A 20,269-nucleotide genomic window follows, 5' to 3' on the forward strand; every position below is an offset into this window, starting at 1 on the left:
GAGTAAATCTTGGGATGCTGGTATCTCACAGAGAGACTATGAGGAGACCTTAGCAACCACTGTTACTGTCTCATGGTCCAGGTGTAACTTCCACAAGGAAGGAAGCCACATGTGAGCTGCTGTGAACTATTTGAAACCCTGTGACTCTCGTATTTAAAGAAAAGCAAGAAAAGGTCTCTGAACATGCACTGTGCTGGTGCACATGAGGCAGAACATGTAAGCAGCTGCTGATTATCAAGGCTTTAGAAAGAATATCATGAGCTCAGGCTGGTGTCACATCGACTCTTTTATCAAGCTTCACTCTTTGCCTCCACACGTTTCACAATCTGTGATCAGTGTTATAATTGTGCCCTAATTAAGCTTCCCAAAGTATTGCAGGTGAATGCCAAACATTTTTAACAGTTTTGTCTTCTGGTAGCTGGCAATAAACATATGTTTAATTGTGCAAAGTACACTCCAATTCCCTAAGTTTTAGTTAATATTCAAAACCACTTTATTTCATTGTATCTTATAGCAGGTTTTCTTTTTATGTAACCTCAAAAAGTCCTTATACATCTCAGTAATCCAGGTAAAAAAATCAAAAAGAAAAAAATTGTATAGGTCTTCTGGACGGGTTCTTCTCATTTTGCCTGAAACTCTCAGACTGAAGAAGTCTCTTGGAGGAGAGACGGAACGTTTCATTAGAGAAGAACCCGTCCAGAAGACCTATACAATTTTTTTCTTTTTCTTTTTTTTAACCTCAAAAAAGTGGCAGTGAGCACAGTGCTGCAGTTATGTCAGTGGTTATCTGCTTTAAAACTGGCAGTGTGAAAGCTGATGATATTTATTTCATGTGGAAACCAGTGTGAGGTTCTGGATTAAAAATACATAACTGCTGACATGGCTGCAAATTGTTTTTTTTTTCTAATAAATATTACATGTGAAAGAGTACACAAATGGCAGAACACAAAGAATCTGCCATCAGACACATGTTGTAGAAACATACATTTAACACTTATCCTAACATCATTAGTACTTTATTATTTGTCAATCTGATAAATATCTTAAGTAAATAACTTTTATTTATTTAACCAAATTTGGTCATTGCTTATTTTATAAACAAATGTGGAATGTTTTTTTTTATTCCTAATTCATTAAATATCTTCAACAACACGTTAAGTCTGTTCCATAGTTTAGACAAGTGGATTTTAGAGAAAACAACTCCAGACTCCCAGAGGAGGTAAAAGAATGACGGTGAAGAAATGGAACGGTGGGAAATCAAGATTCAACACCTGGGAAACAGTGCCATCTATTGATTTTTACTTCCTGCTACATCATGAAGGCAATTGGTACCTTTTAGCTGACTATAGCAGTTTAGCATGTATGTGTTGCCATTCAGCTTGAATGCATGTATGCATGTGTGTAAGTAGATATGAAGCTATGTATGCATGTGTGTAAGTAGATATGAAGCTATGTATGCATGTGTGTAAGTAGATATGAAGCTATGTATGTATGTGTGTAAGTAGATACTGTATGTGTCTGAATTCTCTCCTGCATATTTCTCTCAGACACATGCCTCACTGAACATTCACTGACAGAAGACTGTTATTAACATAATGTAATATGGGTCACTAAGCATGTGTGGGAAGAAACATGATGACATTCAAACTAATTATATCATTATGTTTTATAGTGTTTTATATTTTGCTGCTTTTCCTCCATGTTGTTCTAAGTTTGTACTATAAGATTTTTACATGAAAATCTAAATGATTGTAAACATGAAGTGACAATGATGTGACGACTTACTCAATTCAATACTTAAAATATTTTTCTATTTTTTCATTTGGTATTTGGATGTTTTATGCTTTTGTTGCTGCCATAAATTAAGCATGCTCAATAATGTTTTACCAAAACAAACAAACAAACAAAAAAACTTCTATGTCAAAATAAAATTAAATGTCTTTAAAATAATGCGAATTTAATTGATATATGCAATGCAAAATAAGTATTTGCATAAATATTCAGCCTTTTTATAGTGAATGTCCTATTTCCACTTAGACAAAAGATTATTGAAAAGTACAAGTTGTGGAAAGTATTGATAGCTTGGACAAGACAGGAATAGGATAAGACAAAATAACAAAAACCACTCTAAACCATAACAAAATAGTAAGAAAATAAAAGTAATCTTTCACAAAGACCCCCGAAGATGAAGTAAATAGCATTTTGAACATAATTATTCAAAAATACAAGCATTTCCTGAATCATTATGACACAAACAGTAACCTGTATTCTGGTGGTTTCAAAGCAAGAATGTTCACTCATTTTTGAAAAGTTCATTTAGAAATGAGTGTTATATATACACAGTTTTCACACCCACACCCAATAAAACCTGAAAGCTGCCCTCAGTGGTCAGTGATCCCTCACAAAGTACAAAATTACCAAAACATCAACCTGAAATGTTTACAATGATTGTTTTTTTTGTAAAAAAAAACTAATTTCAACTAATATATTAATTGACAAAAATAAATGTACATACATGCAGATTTGCTCTGACATCAAAGTGGTCTGTAAGAGTTTGTAACAAGATTAGCTGAGAAAGGACTTATTCACCAGCTCCATGGTTGATATTCACAGTGAAAGACAACCGTCAGAGTCCAACTGCTCTCTATGCTAATTTCTGACACGTCTCTGTGAATTTTATGCAAGATCCGTGGAGACATGCAGTGACCAGTGGAACTGTGCATCATACTGCAGCTCACATCGTCGTCATGTGAAAAATGCGCCCGTCTAAAAGGTCCCCTTGGATTTGGCAGTGGGTTTCGAGTCATGCTGTAAAAATGTAGCTTTTTATTATGAAAGATTTAAAGGCCTATAAGGGGTTTTGTTAGAATGTATGATGTACTCTTGGAACATTTAAAGGCTTTTTGATTTTGAGTAAAAATAGTCACCACGTAATGCTTTTGCCCATGTTTGTGTATGTGTATTTTTGTGTGCCTGTGTGTTTTGTGGCAAACTATCTCATGAACCAGTGTCCTGTTTTAAAAAGTAATCCAATCTTACACTACAATATGCAACTTTTAAATGTACATGCTCTAATCTAATGAATGAATTATTTAAGCAGCACTGAAACCCATTTTATTTGTAGTTGGTTTGGAACCTTTTGACATTTTAACACAGTCAAGGTGCTCAATAGAGCTAAAGATACTTTCTAAAAGCTCTGTGCTCAGTAGTGATGGATTGCTACATGTTGCTTCTCACAGCAGTGTGTCCACAGAGCTTTGGGCTTTCTGAGCAGGACGTCTAAAACGAGATCAGGCCCAGATGTTGCCTTTCTGTGACTGTCCGTTCAGACAGTTCAGTGTGTGACGACTGCTCCATCTCTAATTAACCAGTGTTGCCTCTGACGGATTCCCCTGTTATTCAAATCCAGATGTTTTTATTTTCCTCCACAGAGATCATCAAAAAAGTGTCATTTTACACTTAGGTCCAAGTGAGATGTAGTTTTCTGTCAGGTAAAGACTAAATGAGGCAGTGAAGAAAAAAAAAAGGTTGACAGATTCTTGTGTGGGTGGACATACCCATAGTGCGATGCCTGTGATTTACCTGGCACAAATAGAGTATTGTCATGCACAGGGACACAGAAAAAAAAGTATTTTTCACCTGATGGTAAAAAAGAGAACTGTTCTGCTCTTCAGTTAAGTCTCAACTTCTATTTGGAATCCCAAAAACTTAGAAATATTTCCTGTCATCCTTGTCTCACTGAAATGCAAAAGCGGTTTGTGGGGAGGGGGCTGCCGTGAGCACGTGTGAATTTAGCGCTCATTTTATATGTGAATTGAGGTACTCAATACACAGGTAGATACACAATAAATAAATAATAGATAAAACATAAATAAATATCAAATAAAGAATTTTAAAAGGTATTTGTAGTAAAGCAGTGAAGCGTCACTCAACAATAGATGCAAGGGCTCCATCTAGTGGTCAAGGTTAAGAAAAGTCTTTGGAGACAAATATTGAGTATAAATATTTCATTGTATAAACTTACATGGGTGTGTAACCCTAACCTAACTTAACACAGCTTTTGTTGTTGTCCACTATCATTTACTTAAAAAATTACTCAAATTAAAAGAAAATCTAGATGTTGTGTTTCTATACCATAAAACACAACTTGAACCTTTTAGGAATCATCTCACCTTTGATTGTTTTTCTCCCTGACTTGCTTCCAACATTCTGATGTTTGCATCTATGTGTGAAATGAAGCAAGGCATTCATTTCTGTCTCAAGTTTTAGTCACTCATATCACGTGACCTGCAGGTCTGGTTTCTGCTCTTCTTTAAACAGAATCAGACACTTTGTGGAGGTGTTGAGGGAAAACTTGTTTCTTTAAAGTCACTGCCTCTAAATAACACCTAAAGTGATATACGGTTATTTACTTTGTCTTAATTAGTGGTGAATGAGGAGCCTGGGTGATTTCTGATCAGCCAGGACTTGGCACACATTATCCAGACATTATTTACCACCTGTTCCATCTTTCATTGTATTGATCCCTGCTGCTTTGAAAAGTTTGGAAGGAATGAAATACTTCTCTCTGGTGGATTGGTTTTGTTGTACTTTGAGTGAGGTACTTCAGAAAAAAAATGTCAAGACTGAAGAAGTGGTTCTGCTTGTTTTGGGGCTCTGTTTATTTATTTATATATTTTTTTTAATTTTCAGTGAAAATAACTTCTTTATGTTTGAGTTAAATTGATTTAAAGTGATGGAATGTTTCAATTTGAGGACATACGTATATTAGTTTTCCTCCATATGGATATTTCATCATAATTTGTTCCCAACATGGTTTTATTTTAAGTTAACGTGATAAAATGTTCTGTTTTATGCAAACAATGACCAACAATAATCATTTTATTTTATTTCAAAGGTTTTGTATTTCCTTTTATATAAAACCATCCATGGAGTTGTGGGAATATTGTGGGGGTTTTGCATCCCTCTGAGACAAAATAAATCATTATGGTCCAGGATACTGAACACCTCTGCAGTACTGCTGTCATCACAGAGAGCTGCAGTGACACTGATATTACATCAGCTTAGGATTTTACAAAAGTGCAGCAAAACTGTTGCATTTTCTAGCTTCACTCAGTTTTATATCCCATGCTTATATTATCTGTGTGTTTAACTCATGCAACAAATGTTAGTTTTAACCACTGTATGCAACATTGTTCACACATTAAAAATGCTCTTAATGTGCAATAATTCCTATATATCCATGATGCACACTTGATTTCATATTTGGTATGCAATGAAAAATAATTTTTTTAAATAAAAGGAAAAATGTAGAATTATTTTTGTTCAGCAGTGTTGGATGTTTGACACTAGAGGGCGACAGAGATTTTGTTTCTCTGTCAATTTTCAAAAGCCAAACCAGTCAACTTCAACAAGCATAACTATTTTAAAAGTAAATTTATTTCTTTTGATGCTAGGTGACTTTATTTTTCTGTCATAATTTAATATTTGAAGTTTGCATTTTATCATCCATGAAACTTGTGGAAATATGAATTCCAGGACAAAACCCCTTTTCACAACAGCACATGTATGAATGTAAAGGAGACTATCACGGCCAAATTTAATATTTAATAAATTCATATTTGTGACTAATCCCATTCGTTGTGTTTCCTGCTTACATTTGGTTTGGGATGTTAAGTGATCTTCATGGAACGGTCCTAGGGTAGAAATACAAACTTGTCAGATAACTTTGACAAAGGTGAAAAAATTACTAGGTAAAAGTAAAGATACCTTAACATGAAAGGACTTTGGTAAAAAATAATTTCACTGAAAAGAAATGTGTTGCGAAATCATACAACTGCTCATAATAATCAGGAAATTAAAAGTACTTATACACACAGGCTGCGTAGATGTAAAGCAATTTACACATTTTCTTTTGATGCAGTATAACATTACATGGTTTAGTTTTATCTTTATTTTTTTACAACTGTAGACTGCACAGAGAGCAACTAGCTGTTGCACTTCCTGTGCAGCCTGAGACGCTTAGAATTTGTTTATGTTATTTAAATTTTGCCAGAATAGCTTGTAGTATTCGATTTTTACGAGTTAAATAAATTGTAAGAAAACGTTTTACATTGTTTTACATTTTACATTTGCAAATAATTACCTAATACAAAGTCATGTAATGTAAATATTTTTTAAAATAGTGTTTGAATATGTGTCGAGTTGTTGCTCCGTACAGGATTTCCCTCTTCCCTCTGACTTCCTCCTGGAAAGGTTCCTCGAACAATAATACATCCTCACAGCTGGCTTTTCCTGTTTCACAAACAGTTTCATTTCATTTGAATAATAATGGAGCACTTGTTTGTATTACTTTGCAGGAACTAAGACAGATTTTAAAAGTGGGGTTGTGTGGAACAAAATATAAACAGACTTTACATGTTGTTGACAACTCTATTACTTTTTTTTAATTAAATAACAGCTTAAGGGTTAGCCAAAGACTAAAATTCAATTTATGTCATCTTGAAACTATTTCAGTTTGACAATTTGTGCTCATAACCTTTCCACACAACCCCCTTCTACATCCAAAATGACAAAGTTCCTTTGGTTTAAAGTTTTTTTGTTTTGTTTTATTATTATTATTATTATTATTATTATTATTATTATTATTATTATTATTATTATTATTATTAGGCGTTTGTATTCTTATTTTTCTCAGTTAACTGTGTATGGAAGCCCATTTCCGCCACCCTGATAAAAAAATAAAACATATCTCATAATTATGACTTAGCTATCTCATTATTATGACATAGCTAAGTCATAATTATGAGATAATATACAGTGGTTTGCAAAAGTATTCATACCCCTTGAACTTTTCCATATTTTGTCACATTACAACCACAAACATAAATATATTTCACTGGAATTTAATGTGAAAGACCAACACAAAGTGGTATACAATTGTGAAGTAGAAGCAAAATTTTACATGAATCAAAACATTTTTTACAAATAAAAAACTGAAAAGTGCGACGTGCAAAAGTATTCAGCCCCCTTTTCCCTGAGTGCAACCAATTGCATTCAGAAGTTGCCTGATGACTGCTAATGACTCAAAAGGGTCCACCTGTGTGTAATCTAATCTCAGTACAAATACAGCTGCTCCGTGACGGCCTCAGATGTTGGTTAAGAGAATATTGGGGAGCAAACAGCATCATGAAGTCCAAAGAACACACCAGACAGGTTAGGAATATGGTTTTGGAGAAGTTTAAAGCAGGCTTAGGTTATAAAAAGATTTCCCAAGCTTTGAACATCTCACGGAGCACTGTTCAATCCATCATCCGGAAATGGAAAGAGTATGGCACCACAGTAAACCTGCCAAGACAAGGCCGTCCACCTAAACTTACAGGCCGAACAAGGAGATCACTGATCAGAGAGGCAGCCAAGAGGCCCATGGTGACTCTGGATGAAATGCAGAGAGCCACAGCTCAGGTGGGGGAAACTGTCCACAGGACAACAATTAGTCGTGCACTACACAAATGTGGTCTTTATGGAAGAGTGGCAAGGAGAAAGCCATTGTTAAAAGAAAACCATAAGAAGTCCCGTTTGCAGTTTGCCAGAAGCCATGTTGAGGACACAGCAAACATGTGGAAGAAGGTGCTTTGGTCAGACGAGACCAAAATTGAACTTTTTGGCCACAATGCAAAACGCTATGTGTGGCGGAGAAAGAACACTGCACATCACTCTGAAAACACCATCCCCACTGTCAAATATGGTGGTGGCAGCATCATGCTCTGGGGGTGCTTCTCTTCAGCAGGGACCGGGAAGTTGGTCAAAGTTGATGGGAAGATGGGTGGAGCCAAATACAGGGCAATCTTGGAAGAAAACCTGTTGGAGTCAGCAAAAGATTTGAGACTGGGGCGGAGGTTCACCTTCCAGCAGGACAACGACCCTAAACATAAAGCCAAAGCTACAATGGAGTGGTTWAAAAAAAAGAATATTCATGTGTTAGAATGGCCCAGTCAAAGTCCAGACCTAAACCCAATTGAGAATTTGTGGCAAGATCTCAAAACTGCTGTTCACAAACGCTCTCCATCCAATCTGACTGAGCTTGAGCTGTTTTGCAAGGAGGAATGGACAAGAATTGCAGTCACTAGATGTGCAAAGCTGGTGGAGACATACCCTAAAAGACTTGCAGCTGTAATTGCAGCAAAAGGTGGCTCCACAAAGTATTGACTCAGGGGGGCTGAATAMTTTTGCACATCGCACTTTTCAGTTTTTTATTTGTAAAAAATGTTTTGATTCATGTAAAATTTTGCTTCCACTTCACAATTGTATACCACTTTGTGTTGGTCTTTCACATTAAATTCCAGTGAAATATATTTWTGTTTGTGGTTGTAATGTGACAAAATGTGGAAAAGTTCAAGGGGTATGAATACTTTTGCAAACCACTGTATCATTATTATGAGATAGCTAAGTCATAATTATGAGATACAAGTTTTACTTATTTTTTTATCAGGGTGGCGGAAATGGGCTTCCAAAACTGTGAACACTGTAAATTATATGTTATTTATATTGGGTCGTGTTTCCTGTTATTATTTAAAGTTAAAATTTAATTGGCAGAACTTGGTGGGCATTAAGACCCGGAAGCGTTGAATGCGTTCCTCCTCCAGCTCATTAAGGATCGATCTGACAGCTTGTTCAGAGAAGAACAGTTGGAACAGAGAATGTGAGATGGATGTACACTCACTGAGGGTGTTTATGTGCTTTGCCTCTTTTTAACTCCTTGTAGTTTAACACCATCAGGTCTGTGATGTCAGACAAACGGCCGCTCACACTTTGACTCATCTCCAACAAGATAGTTGACGTTTATCTAGTATTTTTTCTAGAATATAGAAAACTCTGCACCGGATCAGACAGGTTGGGGATCATATCTAGGCTTTTGTTTATGTTTTTTTGTTTTTGTTTTTGTTTTTTCTCGAACCTGTGTGGTTCAGATTCTGCGGACTAGGCGCGCGTCCTTCAGCTCTCTGGATAAAAGTTTGTCGTTTTTTTAGGTTTTTACTTCAAATTCAACAGACTGAGGAGGAGGCAGGATGTCTCTGAGCAGAAACACCGAGTTCGAACACTTTGAAGACCGAGACAGGCCTCAGCGGACACCCAGGACCAGCTCTGCCTCCGCCGGGTCCCAGTCCGGCTCAAGAGGCGCCGGTCTAGTCCCGAGCCCGGCGCACAGCGCGCACTGCGCCTTCTACCGCACGCGCACTCTGCAGTCCCTCACGTCCGAGAAGAAAGCCAGAAAAGTGCGCTTTTATCGCAACGGCGACAAATACTTCAAAGGTTTGGTGTATGCCGTGTCCAGCGACCGCTTCCGGTCCCTGGATGCTCTGCTCATGGAGCTGACACGGTCCATGTCCGACAACGTCAACCTCCCCCAGGGGGTGCGGACCTTGTACGCCCTGGACGGGGGCAGGAAGATCAGCAGCCTGGATGAGCTGGTGGAAGGTGAGTTGATTTGGATATTTGGTGTTTGTTTGACATGCAAAGTTTGTCCCAGTTTGTCGACTTGATGCGTTCTGTGAAGCAGAACTTGTGTCATTATGACAAAACTGCCCTGACACATCTGACCCAGTGCCATGCATCCAGACTACACTGAGATGGACAGGGCTCCCAGCTGAATTAGTGTGTGTGAGTTTATTCAGGCATGAAAGTGCTCTGTGTGCCACTTATCACATGTCTGTCAGAGGATACATGTGTTTTGTTGTGGGCTTTACAGATTGTTTTAAATGCTTCACATTGATCTCATCCTAAGGGCTTTAATGACTAAACTTTCCCTCCCCCTATTCACTGTTCATCACCCAGGGTAGAAATTGGTGGTATGGAAGCCCATTTTTGCCACTTTGATTAAAAATAAAAAGGTTATAATTATGAGATGTCTCTATAATGCAATCTCAAAGGTTTTTGCGATACCATCTTATAATGTTGAAATACAAAGTAATAGTTTTGGTTTGCTAAGTCATAAATATGAGATATTGACTCAAAATTAAGATGTACACTCACCGGCCACTTTATTAGGTACACCTGTCCAACTGCTCGTTAACACTTAATTTCTAATCAGCCAATCACATGGCGGCAACTCAGTGCATTTAGGCATGTAGACATGGTCGAGACAATCTCCTGCAGTTCAAACCGAGCATCAGTATGGGGAAGAAAGGTGATTTGAGTGCCTTTGAACGTGGCATGGTTGTTGGTCTTGGTCATGGTCTGAGTATTTCAGAAACTGCTGATCTACTGGGATTTTCACGCACAACCGTTTCTAGGGTTTACAGAGAATGGTCCGAAAAAGAAAAAACATCCAGTGAGCGGCAGTCCTGTGGGCGGAAATGCCTTGTTGATGCCAGAGGTCAGAGGAGAATGGGCAGACTGGTTCGAGCTGATAGAAAGGCAACAGTGACTCAAATAACCACCCGTTACAACCGAGGTAGGCAGAAGAGCATCTCTGAACGCACAGTACGTTGAACTTTGAGGCAGATGGGCTTCAGCAGCAGAAGACCACACCGGGTGCCACTCCTTTCAGCTAAGAACAGGAAACTGAGGCTACAATTTGCACAAGCTCATCGAAATTGGACAAGAGAAGATTGGAAAAACGTTGTCTGGTCGGATGAGTCTCGATTTCTGCTGCGACATTCGGATGGTAGGGTCAGAATTTGGCGTCAACAACATGAAAGCATGGATCCATCCTGCCTTGTATCAACGGTTCAGGCTGGTGGTGGTGGTGTCATGGTGTGGGGAATCTTTTCTTGGCACTCTTTGGGCCCCTTGGTACCAATTGAGCATCGTTGCAACGCCACAGCCTACCTGAGTATTGTTGCTGACTTTATGACCACAATGTACCCAACATCTGATGGCTACTTTCAGCAGGATAATGCGCCATGTCATAAAGCTGGAATCATCTCAGACTGGTTTCTTGAACATGACAATGAGTTCACTGTACTCAAATGGCCTCCACAGTCACCAGATCTCAATCCAATAGAGCATCTTTGGGATGTGGTGGAACGGGAGATTCDCATCATGGATGTGCAGCCGACAAATCTGCGGCAACTGTATGATGCCATCATGTCAATATGGACCAAAATCTCTGAGGAATGCTTCCAGCACCTTGTTGAATCTATGCCACGAAGAATTGAGGCAGTTCTGAAGGCAAAAGGGGGTCCAACCCGTTACTAGCGTGGTGTACCTAATAAAGTGGCCGGTGAGTGTATTATCTCATAATTATGACTTAACAGCTCAAAAGCACTTTGATTATTTTACAGCTTTGCTTTTACAGTGTTTCTCTCTTTTTTAATTGATGCCCTGATTCCAAAACATTTTCTTTTTTTTTTTTTTTCATCGTAAAAAAAGATTGGGGAGCCCAGCAGGCACAGAGTGCAGCAAAATTTCTCAACAATTTTTCAAACTACAGCAGAAAAGAGAGGTTTCAAAATACAATGCATTTATCAAAGTATAGCTTAAAACTGTAGTATTATGCAAAAATATGCAGGTTTTACTTAAACTTCCCTGGGGGCTCAAAAAATCCAAGAATGTTGTTACCTGAAAAAAAAAAAAGCATAATCAGAACTAAAGAGCCAAATAATCCACACATCACTGTGTGTTATACATTTAATATAATGTTAAATTTTAGATGCCAAAAATCCAAAAGAGGTTGGAGTTATTAGGGGGTTGGATGATGGGTACTGTAGTTGTTGATGGATCACTTTGACATATCCCTCGTCTGCAGTAAACTGTGTACACAAACAGACGTTTTATTCAATTAAATGCCATGATCTTTGTTAGGGGGCAGGCTGTCCAATTAGAAGGGTGGGCTGCCCCACTTGGGGAAATGCTGCTATGAGATACTGATACCATGTCATAATTGTGAGGGAGAATGTTGTAATTATGACTTGGAGAAACTTTTTCTTCAGAGTGGCAGAAATAAGCTTCCAGGGTTGGTAAAGACCATTTGAAGTCATATTTAAACCTGAAGTTGTGGCAGAAACAAACAAAACATTGTCTTTTTAGTTCTTCATTTGTTTATTCAACACAAGCGGTGACATTTCATTGATTTGATTTTTTATGTTTTTATTGCCGTCTGCCTTTTATTTCTTAAGGGTTACTGATCAGTGGCACATTCTGACTGACCTTCCGCTCGAGTTATTCTTATATACTGCTCTATTTTCATCTGAACTTCTAAATTGTAGTCTCTGGGCTCGACTCATTTCCTGTAGCAGATCCCCTGAGAAACTGGGGAAGATTCAGGTCAACTCATAATCTGAATTCTGGGGCATCACTGGTTTGAGTAAATGATCTTGTTTTTTTTTTAGTATTATTTATTGGTTGGTTTACCTCAACCATAAGTAATGTATTTGTACCATTTGTTGATCAGTCTTACGTTTACGATTGAGACATATTTTGTCTGATGTTTGAAGAGCTGTCCATGTTAACATTAAATATGTTACAGTCAGATGTCAAAAACTGGGTTATTTTCAAGAATGTTTGAGGTGTATGGAGTCATCCTACAGAATTGTGATGAGGCCTGTGTGTGTCAATCAAGGAGTTGTTTGTTCTTAAATTACTGACTCAGCAATTCCTTATAAGGATGGGGAAATGTGCTAATCCTTACCTCACTTGTTAAAAACAGCTTTCAGTGGTAAACTTGTTTGTGTGTCTTAACTTACATTTCAGGAGCAAACTCCTTTACCATAGAAGGAATTGCATGTTGATCCTGCCTTGTTTACATCTGGGTGTGGTAGAAGGTTATAAGAAGGGGAGACCCAGAACGTTCTGGGGAGATCTTCACTTAATTGGCCCGAAGTCTCTTGATTTGGTCTAGGCTCTGTTATTCTGAATAAACCTCACTGTTCAAGAATAGGTTTTGCCTTCAGAGTCATTTCTTCAAGTGCTCCATCACTGCTGAGAGTTCGAAGACACAGAATAACTGTCATCATTAAAATACACTTCATTTACTAGAATTTAGAGACACAATTTCACCACAGGTTTAACTAATATAAAAGTTAACTTTATCTTTGTTTACTCTCATTTAATAGACAAAGACAGGACCCACTGTTGCACAGTCAGCCACTCTGGGCTTATTGATTGAGGTCAGCTTGATGTGGAAACTTCATCAGACACTGTTCACATGTGTGCTTGTCTCTATAGTTTTGAACTGCTGTGGAAAACAACAAAGAACGCCCACAGATACCGAGACTTATAAAATTATTTGATATTCAAATGTTTGAACAAACCAGGAATTAAAAATTTGCAAAGCAACCATGTGAAACTGACACCTGTGAACGACAGAGCTTCAGCTTAGCCCTGATCTGATGGTTGTTTCAAATAATCTGAGACTGAAGCGTCCATGTGCTTGTACCTTTGGTTCAGAGCTGCCACAAGTGATTGGCAGATATTTTGTAAGATTTTGTTCAACCAATGTCATTTAGCAGAAAAATAAAAAAATAATTTTAAAAAATAAAATAAAAGCTGTGTTGAAAGGTTGTGTTTTTTAAACCATCTTAATATAAAATATTTATATTTAAATTTAGTGTCAGGGACTTTTCTTTTGAATCTAGAAGTTCATAGAGTATGATTTTAGGCTAAAAGTAAAGTGTATATTTCATTAAACAAGCATTTTTTTCTGTTACTATTATAAGATTGTGTAATGAACATGTTTTAAACTCAAAGGTGCTGGCAAACTCTTTCAGTGAATATGTCACTCAATTTTTTTTATTTATTTGTTAAAGCAGGGACATTTAAACCATCTTAAGGGGAAATGTGATTTGATTATCTTTCTCAAAGCAGCATATTATTTTACCTGGTTCATGATTTAGAACCAGTGTAGAAGCACTGTAGGAAAAACCACCTTCTTAATGTTGACCTCATCTGATGTCCACCTGAGGACTCCCAGTGGAGGCTGTCAGAGGCGTTTGTCACAACCTCTCAGGGACTTCAGGGACCAGACTTGTCAGCAGTCACCATCTGAGGCTGTTTTGTTGTTTTTTGGTCATTTTCAGCCAGATAAATGACAAACACACTTATACTGGATCTGGTCCTTCAGCATCCATCTGGCCTTTTAATTAGCCTCTGGTCAATTGCAAGCTTAATAAAATCCTGGTGTCATGAGACACGTTGTCTCAACTGATCTTTATACTGTGTGTAGCTGATCTTGTTCGGTGGGACACTTTAAAATAACTGCCCAATTTAATTCACAACTATGGTTGTTCACATATCTGATTATCTAAAATATAAAGCAGCTGTTCAGTAGATATCCTATACATTATTTTTAATGTCAAAATGTGTTATGGTCGATTTCTGGATGCGGTTAGCAGCTTTGCCTGTAGCAACATAAATGCTTTTTGTTGAGAAAAGTTCAACACAAACAAATGTCTAAATACTGTAATTAAAATGTTAAAATGGCTCAAACAGCATATGTTTGAAATGCTAACAGTGTATGTTGTTTTTAATGGTGTAAATTTACAACTATTAGCATGAGATTTCTCCCTAAATTTTCAAACTAAGATCCCGACTGCTGTCTACTTCAGAGAAGACATTCAGAAGAACTCCATATAACTCCATGAACCCCACATAAAGAATGGTATTCTTTAAATTTCTACAGAGACACAACTGCAATTAAATGAATGTTGTATCAGGATACTGGCACCACAACAAAAATGTTCAGAAAAAAATCTAACATAGCTTTTAGTGTCAGTTTGTACATTGCATTGTTTTTGCATTTAAGCATTTTCTTTTGTTACTTGTACCATTATACATTTAGTTAAATTACAAAGAATGTTTGATTCATCTGAGTACAGATTATTGGAATAAAAGTAAAATTTATCACAGCACACAGCATTTCTTGTATGAAAAGTAAAGTTAAGTGAAAGTTTCTTCAGAGGGAAAGGAAGGAATGTTTATAGTCAGTTTTGCAAAGAATGCAGAGAAGAGGGGGGGGGGGGAAATCACATTCCCTCATTAAATGTTTGAACAGAAAAGCTGAGAGGAGTCAGATCCAACACCCAGTCGTAAAAACAATCTCCATTAATACCTGTCAGTGTTCGTTTAGCAACATGGGACGCTGTCACGGAGCGTTGTTCTTGAGGGGAATTTTTTTGTTAATGTCTTCGACTTCAAATGGAATGCCTGCAGATAAAACAAAAGGCTTTGTTTTGGAGGAAGGCCAACACAGCAGCTCAGCAGCTGGGAGGGAGAGAGGACAGTGTTCCACTGCCTCTCAATGTGCTGGTTTGTTTCAGCTGAAAAGCTGTTAACTCTTACGATGTTCAGCTCATTCTTCCAATGAAATGTCTTTATGGTTTATACCATGGTTGTAGGGCTAATTTTCTGAGAGACAATTGGCACCTTTTTAAAATTATATTCCAATCAACTTTTAAAGTTTCACTAGCATAATTCCTTCTGTGTACACAGTGACAGCTTTGCTATTTCCTTTGAACATCTGAAGTAGCTTTTATTAACAGATTCGGGCTGCATAGCTTCACCCTGTCTAATAAAGTAAACCCTAACTGCAGTTAAAGGAGGAGGTCAGAACATTTGAAGTATGGTTCTATGAAGAATTATTAAGAAATAGCATCATACCTGCTGTAGATGGCCCCTCGAATGACACCAATTTCTGACCAGATTGTCAATTTAATGGATCGTCCAAGTAGCCGAGATAAAATTAATCTCTGCCATCTTAAAGCAGTTCAAATCTAAAAAATAGTAATTATAGTGGTTTATGTGAACACTGTTTTAGAAACCTTTACAATATAGTCAGTTTTGCATTATAAAGTCATTTACCTAAGCACTTCAAGTGCTGCCTGGAGCATCTTCATAAAGAATATTCTATTCATTCTGCAATATGAAATTTAAAGCAATCTGAAAGTATATAATATACAATAGTATTTGCATGAAGTGCCCTGAAAGTTTTGATTAGGCCATTTTTAGCAATTCACTTTGGTCTTTGTCCTGTTCAGATTAGCTCATCAATCAGCTCTAAATTAAACACAGATTTTTTCAAACTAAGGCCATTCAAGGTCTGTCTAGTAAGATATTAGTTGCTCATCACCTTTCTACAAAACCACACTTTAAAACACTGAACTGTCTCTGGGTGCTCCGTTCTTGGAATTCAAATCTTGCAGTCAGTTTGGGATACTTGAACATGGTTGATGGACAGAGTTTGTCTAAGATGTCCATGTTGGATTATTTACGTGCGACTTATTTGTTCTTGCAGGAGAGAGTTACGTCTGTGCCTCCAACGAACCTTTCCGACGTGTGGACTACTCCAAGAATGTGAATCCCAACTGGTCGGTGGGCATGAGGACGGGCACATCACGCTCCATGTCCTGTCTTGTCCCGTCAAAGAGTGAGCTGCTGCAGAGGGAACCTAAGGACTTCATCAAACCAAAGCTTGTCACGGTCATCCGGAGCGGCGTCAAACCTCGGAAGGCAGTTCGCATACTGCTGAATAAGAAAACGGTTCACTCCTTCGAGCAGGTGCTCACAGATATTACAGATGCTATCAAGTTGGACTGTGGAGCTGTGAGGAGGCTCTACACTTTGGAGGGCAAACAGGTAAGACAACAGTGTGAATGTGTTGTCACCAGGGGTGTAAATCACCAGTTTTATTACAACACAATATTATACTGTGTATATTTAATGGTGAGTTGTCTTAAATGACGATATAATGTTGATCATGATACGATTTTGATTCAATTCACAAAGCTGCGATCAATATGATGTCCATCTAACACATGCCCATCCCCCCTCCATGATTTATATAACTACAAATAAATACATGAAATCAAGAACTTAAATATTTTCATCTTTCTCTTGTTGGGTTCTTGCCCCCCAGTAACTGAAACAAGTAAGCATCGTTTTCAATTATTTTTATTTTTATTTATTTATTATTATTATTATTGTTATGGAAATATTTATTAACAGACAAATACGTGGTCCAAGAATGAAGGTACTCCATGGGATGGTAAGCTGAGTTTTATTGCAACAACTGGAACACAGAGAACAACATCAGACTGTCCCCCTGCTCTCTGCCCTGTCTCTGTGCTTCTGTTTCTCCTGAGACAGTTAAGGCCTCATATATACTGTTTAACAAACACTATTATGTCATCTTAGCAAGATTTCATCCTATGTCAAGGGGAAAACACAAAGATAAACACAAGTGATATCTAAGAATGATTATTGTTGTTGGCAAATCTTGTTCTGACTTGAATCATTCTATCTGCTGATAAACAGCATGTCATGAAAACCTAGGTCATTAAAGGATGCCATGAATTACTGGCTTAAACCTAAAGTATTAGTTCCATCACAATTATTATTTTTTAGGCTGGTTTTGATTTCCAATTTTTATAAAACTCTGACCTAAATTACTGTGGTTTAGTAACAAAATGTTTGCTGTCAAAAACTTTGGCATATTATCATTTTCCAAAACAGTGATGGAGCTTTCTGTCTTTCATTGGTGATCTGCTAGGGTTCTCCAAATTTCTGATTAAAAGGCATTTGTACATATACAGTCCAACAGAAACAGACATGTGTGACTCAATCTATCAAACTGAGGATTAAGCTGTGAGGTCTAGAAAGATATAAGCAGCAATGGTGCTTTGTCAAAATATGATCAATAAATACATAACTGACTGAGTTTTAGTCTTTTATTTATTTATTTATTTATTTATTTATTTATTTATTTATTTATTTATTTATTTATTAAGACTGTGGGTGACCATCTTGAATCACACTGACTCCCAACATGAGCACTCAGTTGTACATCCTGTAATTATGTTGGGTTCGTGTGTTGTAGATGACTCTCAGATACTACTATGCTAGAGCTGGGCGGTATGACTCAAATTTTACATCATGATATTTTCAACAATTTTATCGGTATCAAGTATTTTTCTTTTCCTCACAGTTCAGCTGATAATAAAATGTACAAACACTGCTTATTGACTAGTAAACTGCCGTCAGCTCAAATTACTCTTTCTTTTCTGCAACACAAGCTATTTCTTGATTTTTTTTTTTCTTTTACTGTACCCTGGTCTTTGTCACTGTTTCCCTCCTCTACATGTCTTTTCTTCTTTGCCTGGTTGTAGACAGTATAGTTACGCATTTTGGTATGGTCATGAAGAAGGAGGGTTGAGCAAAGATTATATTATTGGGTCTGTCGTTTTGTGTTGTTTAATAAAGCTTAGGATGACTCAGCTTCTGTGCACCAGTCATCTAAAGCCCAGTACAAAACCATTTCATCCATATGTCGCCCAGACATTTCACAATAGAAACACATTAACATCGCACATTAAATCTATCTGCACACATCACTGAAGAGGTGTACACTACATTCAGCAATGGCGAAAATAAGGGAGAATTATTATTATTTTTTAATGTCAGTCAATATAAAAGCAGTGGAATCGTCACCTGCTGCCAGTTATTGGGAAGGCTGGTACAACAACATTAGCTTGCTAATGTGCATAGCGGTGCTGTGAGGAAGTGTCCCCCGTGAAACAGTTCACTGGTATTTCACAAACATTCACATGGTATTTCAATTTCACATTCTGAATGTGTTCAGGCTATTTAAACCAGTATGTCCAGTATTCAGAAAATTCATATAATAAAAATAAGAAGAACTGGTTTTCAGTATGAAAAGGTATACCACCCAGCTCTATACCACACCAAGTTTTAGCTCAGATAAATAAGCATATAATAACATAATCACCTGCCTTTCATGGTGGTGGGCATTATTTATACATTTTCTACTGTTTGTGTTACTCTTTACAGATAACTAGTTCATTAGGCATATTAATAGTAATGTTTCAGTCAAAAACAGAAACCTTTACAAAAGCAGAATTTGTTGCAGCACTGTAATATTTGACTGCATCACTTTCAGATACTAAAACCTAATTAACTTCGAACCGATTTATGTGGATAGTTTGAGTAAAAATCTAGTTCACTTTTTGAGTTTGAACAACATTCATAGATTCTATAAAAAGCTCTGATAGGATTCCTCACTCACACCCATAAACACATGTAGTCACTGTCACACATACAAACTCCAAATGCCTTACAGCAGCAGTTCAACCATCTGCTCCTCCAAAATTCAATCTGAGGGTCCCAGCCACCTGGTCTATAGGCCTCCCCACCCCCAGATACACTCTCACACACACTGGGCTCTGGTCACCGCCGGATAATTAGAGCTGTGAGCGAGAAGGGAAAAGGGTTAAAGTGCAGCTGTCAGGTGTGTTTGTGGGTGCCTGAATGCGTAATGTGAGTGAGCATCTTTGCACAATCCACCTCTGTCTACTTTCCCTGCTGAAGTCAAAGCTGCTCTTTAAACTGTTGCTGGTAGACTATGGTTATCAGAGCCATCAGAGTCAGCTGCTGCTTCTCACAGAAAACACTGTTGATACAGTCTCTTGGTTTTATAGAATAAAATAATCATTTATCTTGAAAAAGTTGTTAAATAAATGCAACATTTCAGGTTTTTAGGGAGTTGTTTAATTTACTTCTTTTGTTATATTGTTCACCATGTAAGTAATCTTGGAGCAATGGAGAAGATGAACATGTTAAATGCAAATATGAATTACAAACTAAAACAAGTTTAATTTAGTTCAAAATGGCTATTTGTTGGTTGGTTTTTTGCATCACATCTGTCATCAGAGCATGGATGGAATAATGGGTGACAGAACATAATTGTTTTTTTCACCAGGAATAATAAAGCAGAACCAGACTCGAGTTTTATTTTTTATTTTTGAGTTTAAAGGTATCATATCATGCTTTTAAATCCTTCCTTTTCACATCTTAATCATTCACTTATGTTCTATTTAAAATAAAACTGCAATGCTTTGGTCTTAATTCCTCATTTTTATTGCTCCACAGACTCCTTGCTTTACTTGCTTTACCCCTGTTCTGAGTTGCGCCTCAGAGCAAGCTGTTTTCGTGCGGCCTCTTTAAATACAAATGAAATATTTCACACCCCGCCCCCTCCAGGTCGCTGAGCGTTCGACTCCACCCCGTTTGGCCATATTTGTAGTTTCATAGCAAAAACACAGTTATCTACCGACTAAAAACTGTTTTTCAGATAAAATAAGATAAGATAAAACTTTRTTGATCCCACAGTCTGGAAATTTGCACATTACTGCAGCTTAATACAAGAGAGGCTGAGAAGAATAATGAAAGATTAATAAAAGATAACAAAAAACCCTACTATATGCACATGTGATATATAGTAATGTACCAATGCACATATACACATATACATTAACAC

General features: G+C 37.3%; 1 protein-coding gene across 1 annotated transcript in view; it reads left to right on the top strand.

Moving 5' to 3' along the window:
* Window positions 1-8,692: 8,692 nt before the first annotated feature.
* Window positions 8,693-20,269, top strand: part of dclk2a (doublecortin-like kinase 2a) — a gene marked incomplete at its 3' end in the record, with an annotated part of 24,247 nt that continues 12,670 nt past the window's right edge. Inside the window, 2 exon segments of the mRNA XM_014022481.1 lie at window positions 8,693-9,477; window positions 16,232-16,572. Of these exon segments, the coding sequence (XP_013877935.1) occupies window positions 9,069-9,477; window positions 16,232-16,572 (750 nt within the window).

The sequence above is a fragment of the Austrofundulus limnaeus genome, unplaced genomic scaffold (genome assembly GCF_001266775.1).
Source record: "Austrofundulus limnaeus strain Quisiro unplaced genomic scaffold, Austrofundulus_limnaeus-1.0 Scaffold331, whole genome shotgun sequence".
Classification (NCBI taxonomy): Eukaryota; Metazoa; Chordata; class Actinopteri; order Cyprinodontiformes; family Rivulidae; genus Austrofundulus; species Austrofundulus limnaeus.